The sequence below is a fragment of the Ambystoma mexicanum genome, chromosome 6q (genome assembly GCF_040938575.1).
Source record: "Ambystoma mexicanum isolate Mex_15411 chromosome 6q, UKY_AmexF1_1, whole genome shotgun sequence".
Lineage (NCBI taxonomy): Eukaryota > Metazoa > Chordata > Amphibia > Caudata > Ambystomatidae > Ambystoma > Ambystoma mexicanum.
Genome location: NC_090937.1, coordinates 1,083,728,021 through 1,083,740,030, shown reverse-complemented (window position 1 = coordinate 1,083,740,030; position 12,010 = coordinate 1,083,728,021). Strand labels below are relative to the sequence as shown.

Here is a 12,010-nt window from a genome sequence, read left to right as displayed (position 1 = left end):
TTTAACTAAATACTGCCAGGTTTAGTCAAATACAAAGACGATTATCAGTGTTCCAAATAGTAGTTCTCTTCTTCAATAAGTGCTCAGCAGTAAACAAATCCGCCACCTGTAATCCCAAATTATCAAAATGGTGGAAGAAGGTGGTGCGCATTTCATGCAGAAATATGCAGGTGTGCGTTAATAAAAACTGCTTAGCAATGGAGCCCAGTGGGCTATCATGAGGAGTAGACACAGCGTACAGAGACAATATGAATTTGTAACGCTGTATATGTCAAATGGACCTCAGAGAGGGGAGACCAAGTTCAACTCTCGAGGCTTCCACCGCAACAGCAAAGGGGACACCAAGAATAGATCTCAGATGTTTTCTTTCTAGGAGCTCTAGCCATTTCAATTTAGACTTGGATAATAATAACCATAGAGAATGCCCTGTAAAATGCTGGTGCGATAGAGACTAATCCCTCAATATTAAAACCACCAAGTTTACAAATGAATTATTTTATTGTGTTGATGTTTGTATATTGATGGTTGTTATAATGCTGCTCGAATTTGAAGTAAAGAAAGAAGAGCATAATCCTTTGCCTTTGTGCCTTTAATAGCATCTTGACTTTCGATAACGCTAGTATGGAAAATCAGTATTCTACCTGTGAGAGTGGCAGTGTTTGCCAAAAATATATGGCATCTCCTATACCACTGAGTGACCTGCCACTATTGTGTTGAAATGTTTTATCTAATGAGTGGAAAATGTGTATACCCAAAAAGACTAATTCCCAGCAGATTCCCCGATCCAGAAGCATATCACTAAGTTTACCCTTGAATCCCACTAACCCGGAAGATGTTCAATTGTTCCCCCATGTATTTTTAATCCTCATGTCTCCCCAAAAATTCTTAATCACTATTTCTCAAGCAGATTAAATTCTGGAGTAACCGGGCGGGGTCGCAATACATCACTGACAAGGATGACGTGCTCAGAAACTACTATGGTAGTGATTTGGCGCAGTATGAAAGCAGAGTAACATAAGATACCTTCTACATAAGAGCTATGTTAGATAACAGGTCCCGAACTACATTGTCTGCGCAAATTAAGTTGCATTAGTCTGGGTGTTTTCAACAGCATTGGGGCAATTATTTTTGCCAGGATTTTTATGTCTAGGTTTAGTAATGAGATTGTGCGATACACATCGCAACACTTGGGGTCTTTGACTAGCTTTAACAAAACAACAACTATCATTGCTTTTCTCATGGACTCTGGAAGGATACCAAGTTGCAGGGCACAGTCGTAGGTTGCTTAAGTTTCATGGATAAAATCTCTGCATACGTTTTGTAGAATTCAGCCAGGAGGTTGTCGCTTCCTAGTGTCTTCCCACCCTTTAGGCAAATAGTTTATATATTTCACACTCCTATATAGCTTCCTCCAGGTTAGTCCAAGTAGCCTCAGCCAGTCTAGCCAGACCAGCCTGCTCAAGTTTCTCGGTTTCTTCATATACGTTACATATTTCCCTGCTGAAGTATAATGTTTCATAATATTTGTAGAACTGTTTATTTATTGTATTCTGCATAGTGGCTTTGGAGCCATATTCGCTTAAGACCTGCTTGACAATCATATGTGTTGCCGCTATTTTTAAGAACCATGCCAGTAGCCGCCAAGCATTATCCCCTTCCCCATGGGTTCCATTTGTGTAGTTAGCATCGTCAAAGATGACCCAGAGTTTCTTGTTGTATCTTAAGCTCCGTAATGCGTGTGGCACCTCAGAGGTTCCCAATTACTATCTCCACTTCAATCTCATCTTTGTTACCTTCCGTTTTTTGTAATGCTTTAAGGTGTACCGCTCTTCTTCTACAGGTGGTGGCTATACAAGTTCCGCTTATTGAGACCTTAAAAGCCTCCAATACTGTTGCAACATTTTCCTTTTTCAACTATCTTTATATTGATCTTTCAAACAAGACACAATAATAATAGTTGACAATTTACCAGAAACATGAGAAGGAGCCCAAACAACGTATGATGCATATATGGTGAAGTTGCATTTAAAAAAAAAAACACAGGTCAGTAAGTAAGGTTGCAAGGTACTACACATCACAATCATCATACATGTCTTGTCCAGATGGTGCAATTTAGATTAAGGAATTACGTAAATAAGCTGTAAATGCTGCCCAGATATTTTTAGGGTGGGAGCTAAGGTCAGACAAAATAAATGTTTGCAATAATTCATCACAGCCATTCTCATACAATTTATTTACTGAGCATTTGTTAGGCGCCTATACAAGAAAATGGTGTTTCCATGCTCCACAAGGCAAAGTGGGGAGGGAACAGGGGAGTAAACAATAAAGGCAAAAGAAAGCAATAATATACATTCCAAGTCCTACTAGGCCTTGTGACATTCGGACATGCAAGTGCAGTGAGGAGAAGTGCTGGAGATAAGGGTGCTCGGGAGGGGGAGCAAGGTATGGACACGTGCTAGTGATTTTGGACCTACACAGGCTTCCTGACTAGCACTGAGTTTCTTTAGTTTAGGCAGGGAAATCCCATAAAAGTTAAGGACAGGTAGGTTTATTCACCATTGCACCTCTTGGTCAATCTCGTCATTCCTTGTTGCCACAAAACATAAAAGCCTACTCCAAAGAATCAAAAGCTTTCTCAGCATCAACTAATCTGGTTAATGCATTTATTTTGGGGTTAAGGATAATACAATAAAAGCTTACAAATGTTGGAGATAGTACACCACCCCGGGACAAATCTGCATTGGTCAAGTAGAATCATTGATGGAAGCCGGGGAAAAGGGTGCTTGGCTAATATTTTGGCAAAATTCTTATTGTCTAGGTTACCCATTGAGAGGGGTGGGTGGAATTTACAACTTAGTCCATCTTGGTTAGGTTTAGACAAAACAACTGCGAGCATCTCTTGTGAAGTAAGCAGTGTTATGAATTGTTGAAGAGCCTCCTGATACGCCTGCAGTAACCGACGCGCTAATATGCCACCAAATATGTTGAAGAACTCAGCAGGCAACAAGTCTAAGTTAGGAGCTTTGCCGGAACTGAGAAATTGCAGTCAAGATCTCCCCCAGGGACATGAGCATATTCAACGGGGCCCTCCGCAACTCATCAAGTTAGAGCAACTTGGCTCACTCAATATAGGGGTCCATCCTAGAAGTGGCAAATGTGGTTTTGGTAGAGAATGCCTTAATGTAATAATCAGCGAATACTCAGTTAATAGCCTGCAGGATGTGGATGAGCAGGAGTTTTTACCCCCTCGATTTCTGTCCGTCCTGCAATATTGAATCTTCACCATCCACCCACTACCCTCACTATGCACAACCCTGATAGCCAGGGCAATTCCCAGTATTTGACATGGCCCCAATTTCCCAGGCAGGATTTCAGGCACATCTGCCATAGGGTGACTCGTAAGCAGGCCCAGGCCTACCATAAGCGATATGTTTGGCTGTCATTGTATGATCTGGTGCAAGGTGTAGCAGTAGTAGCGCGGGTCACGCAATTCAGCCAATATATAATGATATAAGAATATAGTACCTGTCCGCTGCAGTAACTGGATGTTTTGATATTGGCAGTTATAAACTGCATGGCATCCACAGAGGTTGTGAAGAAATTGGTCTTGTTATTCTGTATGATCTTCAGCCTAGCTGGGAACAGCAATCATATTGTATGTTACATTCACAGATTATCTGCTGAACCTCATCAAACCTTTTTCTCATAGACTGTACGGTCGGGCTGTAGTCTGGAAAAATCATGATCTTGGATGATTGGAATTGTAGGTATCCCTTGTCTCCAGCATTCTTAAGGCTAAGGTCGCCGTCTCTATAGATGAACACGTGTGTAATAATAGGGCGAGGTGGCAATCCAGGTTCATGACACAGAACCAATAATCTATGTGCACATTCTATTTTAAAGGGACTAGGGAATATGGGGTGACCGAGAAGCTCCAGTAGCATCTTTTCCAGGAATGGTCCTGACTCCGATCCGGACTGAATGGACCGGAGCTAGTGGATTATCCGTATGTTGTTACGCCTGGATCTACTTTCTAAATGTTCGTTTTTGGCTTTATTTGCTGCCCTTTAAAGTAGAAGGTTCACCCTCTATGCTCCGAGTTGCCATTGTAGTGCCAAGTTGTTCAATCTTAACATTTCTCCTTTCAACTGTGGATGCTAAATTTTCAATCATCTGGTCAATCCCATGTACACTTTGTTGGAGCTGCAGCATTATTTGCATAATCTCTGGTGACAGAACCTGAGTGGTCGAAACTTCTGATGCAGAGTGTTCAGCATGGAACAATTTGGTGGGGTTGTATGATTTTTCGTATATGAATCCAGTTTGCCTTATTTTTTTAGAAGCACTGGATTTACTCGTCATGATGGGCGCTCAATCTTAGTGTAAAGAACAAGACTCACTTGGTATGTAGCTACCATAGCGCCTGATCAGGAATCTCAGAGCACATAACTTTCAGCACGTGGGAGGCACTAGAGAAAATACACCTCAAACAGCAAACCATCTATCCGCAGCAGCAGTGTTAAATCCACAGCTGAAAGCAGGGAAACCCAGCTATCACCTTCCGGGCAATGCTCAGTACTCCTGCAGCTCAGGAGCACAACCAGTTGCCACCGGATTGCCCTCGCTGTGTACATTGTGACACTCTGACAGGGAGCCACGGGCAGATGGTCTGCCTGCTGCCCCGCTAGGTGAGGGCCCCAATGCTACAGGTGGCGCTAATCACCAGCGGTACTTCTCCCCTGGGGCTATGTGCAGGTAAGATCTCTCTGTCGCTATGGAGCCTATTCCTCAGTCCTCTCTCCTGCTCAGGTCACATGGGGATACTACATGCAGTCACCACTGTCAGCGCACCGTGAGAGGTCAGATTGCTCAGAATCTTCTGCTGCACCTGTTTCTCCACTGGCCTCAGCGATATTATGGGGTACCCACTAGATCTCACCAATGGGCTCTGTCACCAGTTGTCAGGAGTGAGTTCAATTAGCCAGCGCGTGAGTAGCTTGCTTGGTCTCTGGAGGGCCTCACTGTTATTGTTGTGCTTTCACAGCATGCTGTCGGCATTTAAGCCCCATGTACGTGGGTAGATGATATCAATGCAACTGGTTGCTATTAATTAATTCTTATATTTAATTCAGCTCCACAATATTGATAAAGGATAAGAGGGCCTTTCATTGAGCTTTCCCTTTATGCAGCCATCTTAGTTGGATGCTTACATGCGCCCACCACTGTTCCAACATTTTCAACTGAGCCTTCATTCTGAGCAAAATAAGCCTTATATTTGCTTTACCTTGAGTAGAGTAAGAAAGTATATACAGATTAGTGCCACAAATGTTGCCCACTCAAGCCACATAATAAAACGTATCATGTTTGCTTTACCCTTGATGCACAGTAGAAAATGCCATGATACAGAAAGAATATATGGACAATGTCACCAGCGTAGGCCAGTCTATGCACTTAATAACACTTAGGACGTTTGCTTTACACGTGGTGCACAGTAAAGGTTCTCCCATGCAAATAAAGCACACCGGTAGACTGTGCTGTATGGCACTAAAGCAAGGGGATGGCACCCACACGATCGCATTGATAAGGTGCCTGAAAGTTTAAAATAATCATCAAGGGATGTTGGTACAATGCAGCTGGACATGCACCATTACCACCACCAAATATGCGGTCTAGTTGCATCCGTGGGGAGCGTTCGAGACTTCATACTTTCCAAGTCTCACACATCTAGAGCTGCATACACTTGTATGCACTCTGTCGCATTACAGCAAGCCAGGGAAAATGTCACACAAAGGAAAGGTTCCAGAGCATTCAATAATATAGCTACATGTATTGGTCTCACTCAAGATACCTGTAGTTTATCAGCAATCTTTCATAGCCCTTACCTACTATCTGGCAATCTCCCTGCTCTCCTACCTAGCCCCTATACCCATAAAATACCTCCTCTCTGCCATCATCCACAGTGGGTTCATTTGTAGACATTAGGCTTTTTCCGTCTAAGCCCCTCCATGTGTCACTCAAATTCTCACACCAATGATTTGTCACAAAAAGTCATTGCACATATGGAAGTGTCAAACATATACAAGATGAACGTGTGGCACATCTGAAACACCTTTACAATGTTGCCAGGTAATCTCCACCCAGCCTTCAAAGCATTGATAATAACCTGCCTGGGAGTATGCCCAATGGAGGGCGTTTCCATTTAAATATGGTGGCACAGTGGTCCCAGGAGCCAATTTCTGCAGGCCCTACACCAAATAATTGTCAGCAGAATGATTCTTCAGGGTCAGCCTCAGTCTCCTGACAGAAGTTAAGCCCTGGCTAGTTGGTCTTTCTTAGTATGTGTCTCATTTCTAGAGGTCCAGAGAATGATTGAGGGGCACAAGGCAAAAGTACAAGGTGTTGTCCGCCATTCCCAATTGCCACACCTCTAACGTGACACTCACATATTGTAATGCACTCTGCTGTATTCCAGAAAGCCAAGATAAATGCCAGATTTGTAGCAGGGTACACAATTGGTGCAGCTAGGAAATATTTATGTACTTGTTATGGCCAAGGAGAGCCCAGTTGGCTTTAGAATGACAGCTATCAGGAGCTAGATTTGACTCCCTACGCCACCTGATGCCATACAAATGTATATATTTATCTATTGTTTATTTGTACAGCGCTTATACACAGGTGAAGTGCTTCAAAGCGGGAAGGGAGTAAGGGGATACAATAGTCATTCTTAGGCCTTAAAGTTTCTGAATGATCTAACAAAATATAATAACTAGCATGGTAGGCCTGACAGCATTTCTACTAGTGCAAGTAAGTGTATGACAAGAAGGGAGAGGATGCGGGGGAAGGGACATATAATCATGCAAGTGCGCGGATGGAAGTGGGAGGTAGGGGGATGAGGGATGAGCAAGTGTGCCCAGTCCGGCAGGGCCCTGCGTTAAGTGTAGAGAAGTTACCTCATCGACGGATAGAGCAGAAGTGCTGAGAATAGTGCAGCGGCCCGTAGGCAAGTGCAAACAGTGGCGTGGGAGCCTGGGACCTGTGAGGCTGTGGAGGTGCACCAGGCAACCAGTCAACAAACTGAGCAGAGTTAGGAAAGGGAAGGCGGAGGGAAACAGGAGAGAAAGAGGAGGTTAGCAGGGGAGAGAAAGAGGAAGCTATTGAGGAGTTTCCAGAATTTAAGGGGGTCTGGCTCAAGACAGAGGGAGGCAGGGAGACTGTTCCAGAGGGAGGCGCCGGCAGAGGAAATAAACAGCTCACTCGCAGAGAGTTGGAGGAGGCCGAGCATAGGGCTCTGGAAGGAGATTATTTAGGAAGAAAATGTCGTAGATAGTGGAGCCCCTGGCCCCAGATAGCCTTGTGGACTATGCAGAGGGACTTGAACTTGATCTTTGCAGCCACAGGGAGCCATTGGAGGGATTTCAGCCCCAGAGAGATGCGGTCCCTGGGCTTGAGGCCAAGAATAAACCATGCAGTTCTGTTCTGGATAAGCTGTAGAGAACGGAGGGTGGAAGTAGGAAGAGTGAGAAAGAGGCTGTTACAGTAGTCCAGCCTAGAGAGAACCAGGGCTCTGGAGACAGTGAGCCTCTGGGGGAAAGTGAGAAAAGGTAGAATACCTCTGAGGTGCAGCTGGTAGTGGGACTTTTTGAAGATGTCCGAGATGTGAGAAGAGAAGGAGAGTGGAGTCGAAGATGACCCCCAGGTTTTTTGCATCACTAGCAGGTGAGGGCGCAGGCCCAAGGGTGGCCGGCCAGAGTGAGAGTGGGGAAGCAGGAGCAGGGGACCCAATGAAGATGATCTCTGTTTTACTGGCATTGAGGCAGAGATCATTTGCAGCACACCAAGACTGAATTGCGGACAGTGAGGAATGAGCGAGGAAGAGGCTGAGGGTAACATGAGCAAGAGCAGCTTGTCATCCACATAACAATGAAAGTTAGAGGTGAAGGTAATGTACAAACGTATTTACTCTGTGTATTTGGGAACAGGGTGCAAAATGTGCACTTACTTCTGGCTATTGATATAAGAAATGGTGTGTCAGTGTGCATGTATAAAATCCCAGTTTAAATAATTGTTTTTAAAATTAACATTGCAAGAGCTCACAGCAGCCCTTTATGGCAGAGCATGCAGGACAGAGGATCTGGAAACAAAAGCAGTGGTTGAACACCTGTGGATTTAAAAGGAAAGTGTTTGAGGCATGAAACACTCATCACTGCTGACTATCTCTTTGGTTTCTCCTTTGCCAAACACCAGATTTAGGTCTAGATCTGTTTGCTGAGTTGAAGATGGTAATCGTGCATTGCGTTTTGGGATGAAAATCTCAGTTTAAATAGATTTGGAAATAATACTGAATTCACCTTCAAAGAGAATTGTAATTTGTAGGTCTCTCAAGCCTTCCTGTGCTTCCCATTAGATAGAGGTTCTCAAAATACTCTTTCACACACCAAATACTCTGCACTAAAAGGCTTATACTAGTTGCCTCACAGAGGGCAACCTTTCAAAGTTGACATGAGAGAGTCTCCTCATCGGCACACTTGCTCCCTCCTTTCCCGTTGCCCTCTGTGCGGCCTCTCTTGGCCCTCTTCCTTCTCCCACCTATGAGGCTAAAAACCTCCAGGTCATCTTCGACTCCACTCTCTCCTTCTCTCCCCACATCTTTGACGTCTCTAAGAAGTCACACTACCAGCTGCACCTCCTCAGAGGTATTCTTCATTTCCTCTCCTTCCCCCAGAAGCACACCGTCTCCAGAGCTCTGGTTCTCTCTAGGCTGAACTACTGCAACAGCCTCTTTCTAAATTGACCTGCTTCTACTGTCCGTCCTCGGCAACTCATCCAGAACAGGACTGTGAGACTTCTCCTTGGCCTCAAGCCCAGGGTCTGGTTCTCTCTAGGCTGAACTACTGCAACAGCCTCTTTCTAAATTGACCTGCTTCTACTGTCCGTCCTCGGCAACTCATCCAGAACAGGACTGTGAGACTTCTCCTTGGCCTCAAGCCCAGGGATCGTATCTCTCCAGGACTAGAATCTCTGCACTGGCTCCCAGTGGCTGCGAGGATTGAGTTCAAAACCCTCTGCATTGTCCAGAGGGTCTTCTGGGGCCTCAATATGTCCAACTCTCTCTTCCTAAATATCTTCCTTCTCAAGCTCTTGGCTCATCTGCCTCCAACTCTCTCAGGGTCAGTCGCTTCGCCAAGCAACGAGTTGGTGGTAGATCTCTTTCTTCGGCTGGGGCCTCCCTCTGGAACAGCCTCCCTGAAACTTGAGGAGAACCATCTCCAGTTCTGGAAGTACCTCAAGACCTTCCTCTTTGCCTCTGCTTTCTCTCCACCTCTCCCCTGCTGTACTCCTGACTGAAACTGCACTGGTCACCTGGCTACCCTCTGATCTCGGGCCCAGGTCCCTTCCCCCACCAGCTGCACTCCTGCACTACCTCCCGGGTAACCCCTGCACTTGGGGGCTGTTTCTGTATCCCTACAGTCCCCAAAAGCTCTTAACACTTGATGTATGTACGTACTCCTGCATTTTCCACTAGCTGGCTGCACTTTTACCTGCTGTTTTTATTTATTCTTTACTGTTGTACCCATGTATTGCACTGCCCCCTCCCCCTAACCCCCGCACTTACCCTTTCCCCCCTTCCCCTGCACTTGCGCGATCTCAATGTCAGCTGGTTTAGTAAGATCGCTGTCTTTGTCTTTCCTCAGTTCCTCCTCCCTTGCCTCATCACACCTTGAAACACTTGTGGATAGGCGTGTTATAAATGCCATATCATATGAGATTCCTTTGATTGGGAAATGTATGTGCAAGTGGCGCTTTGGTGAGAACTTCCCATTAAGTTTAATTGCCCTGAAAGAATATTTTGGGGGCGGCAGCAGGAATCGCACAAGATTTAGATAATGGTCAGGCAGCAGATGTTTTTAGTTATATATGGATGTATAAGTGGTATGTTTTGTTTTAAATAATGCAATAAGCCACACTGGGAACATTTGTAGACATTAATTTGCTCATTTGCTAGCTGTTGTATATCTGGCAATGGGGAATGAATGTTGGTAGCCTGAAGCCATAATGAGAAAGGAATCGATGATAGTTCACATTATCCTCACCAACAAGGGAATGATATATATAGATCATACATCTGGTGCGTGAAGCTTGTTTTATTTATTTGTTTACACGTGGGCGGGGCAAATAGGTGAAGTCTTAAGCACATTTGAACAGTCATAAACACCCTTGGGCGTGGCATCGCGTGACAAGTTTAAGGATTTTTGATTTTCAAATGTAGGCAGGTCTAATTTAACTGTCAACCATACATAAAATGCAACCATGCGAATATCACACATACACTTACTGGAAACGTGGACACCCGGTTAATGTAAAAGTCCTTCTGGAGTTGGCCAAAGTTGGGCGTGGCTATCTCATTTAGTCCACTTACTTTGCTTTGCATTCTTGATCTGTAGCACACGTCACTTCCCTCTCCACTTCACCCCGCCCCTCACCCTACATGTAGACTGTCAACGTGACCAACACATATTTACAAAACACGAGAAAATCACGAAATGATACATTTTTCGCGCCTGAAGTGGGGCGAGAAGCGTGCAATGTTTGCATACATTCCACGGTGTTAATGGACTTTACTGCAGGACGCTGGACGGGGACGAGGAGTTAGTTTATACCGGGTGGTACCTAGCGTGAATGGCATTTACGTCCAGGAACAGCTAACACCGACTTCTATATAGAAAGGGTTATCACAAGTACGAGGGAATTGCCTTCGTCCCTATAGTCCGCAGATATGATATATGCCAGGGACGCGCAAGACCCAAGCAACGTACATCCATGTTCTTCGGCCCGCACTACTTCCGGTGATGGGTGGGAACACAGAAATACGAGGCCGAACTGTATACCTTACCTGCATGTCGCTCTCTGCGCAAAGACTGGCGCCCCAAACAAGCACTGTCCAGGTTTAGTTTTGTTTAGGAGTCCTGTATACCAGGTATGTTTTTTTTTATTGGGCTGACGATTTTCCTGCTGCAGCCTTTGACGGTTGATGGCACGTGACTTCCTTCCAACTCTTGCATGGTCTCTCGTGCCAGAGAGGCACGCAACCACTACAGACTTTCAAAATCATGATTAAATCGACGAAATTATAATTGCATGTCCTTTTGATCATTTAATTTCCACTATTTTACTTTGCTCTTTAGACGTATGTAGTAGTTCATATTTTTAAAAACAAGTTATACGATGGAAAACATGTTATTTACCTTACCTTTGTGACAAATCACTTTGCTGTTATAATATTTAAACTATTACATGATTAGGTTCACAAACGGATACATTATTAAATGGTCATATTTATGAAAACATAAAGGGAAATAAAATACGTACCTTTAGTTCTTATAATAGTTTATTTTTTATTTTTCTGTTGGCTGAGAGGTGTTGCAAATAGTGTGTGGAAACTATTGATATGAGAGCGTAGATAGAATAATGATGGATATGAGGAGGGGATACACATAACAGAGCTTGAATGTGTTTGGCTATGGCAAATTCAGAGGCCATGATGGAATGGGCACTTTCTCAGTGTAAACCAATGGAGGCTTCATCGTGAAGCACTTAAGACTTACGGTTTTCGACTTCACCGGATCATTTCTTATTCATAAAGTTGTAAAAGGGTGACCTCTTCCCCTAGGGACAACCGTCTGGGGATTCACGCCTCGCTGCACCACATAAATAAAGACTGAGCCGCCGCCTTTAGTTCTACAAGATCGAGAAAGTACTCCCGTGCTCACGCCCCGCACCCTGTCACTTCAACCTCTCTGCCTCTCATTCCACCCTGTGCCCCGGAACCTGAATGTCAACATGACCCACACCCCCAATTAAACAGTTTCCCCTTATGGCTTTAACATGAACTGGAGTGTAGAATGATCAACCCATTTCTTCAATGAGTCAACAAGGTCTATTCCTCACTCTCTAAGGTCTGGCGTCACGGGTCGCTGGGGAACCCCTTCCCTCTGATCGTCCTCTGTCTTCG

General features: G+C 44.6%; 1 protein-coding gene across 1 annotated transcript in view; it reads right to left on the bottom strand.

Annotated features, from left to right (window-relative positions):
* Positions 1–11,046, bottom strand: part of PDCL2 (phosducin like 2) — a 922,229-nt gene extending 911,183 nt beyond the window's left edge. Inside the window, exon 1 of the mRNA XM_069630331.1 lies at positions 10,892–11,046. Within this exon, the coding sequence (XP_069486432.1) occupies positions 10,892–10,897 (6 nt within the window). The 5' untranslated portion in view covers positions 10,898–11,046. The remainder of the gene's footprint in view (positions 1–10,891) is intronic.
* Positions 11,047–12,010: the final 964 nt, after the last annotated feature.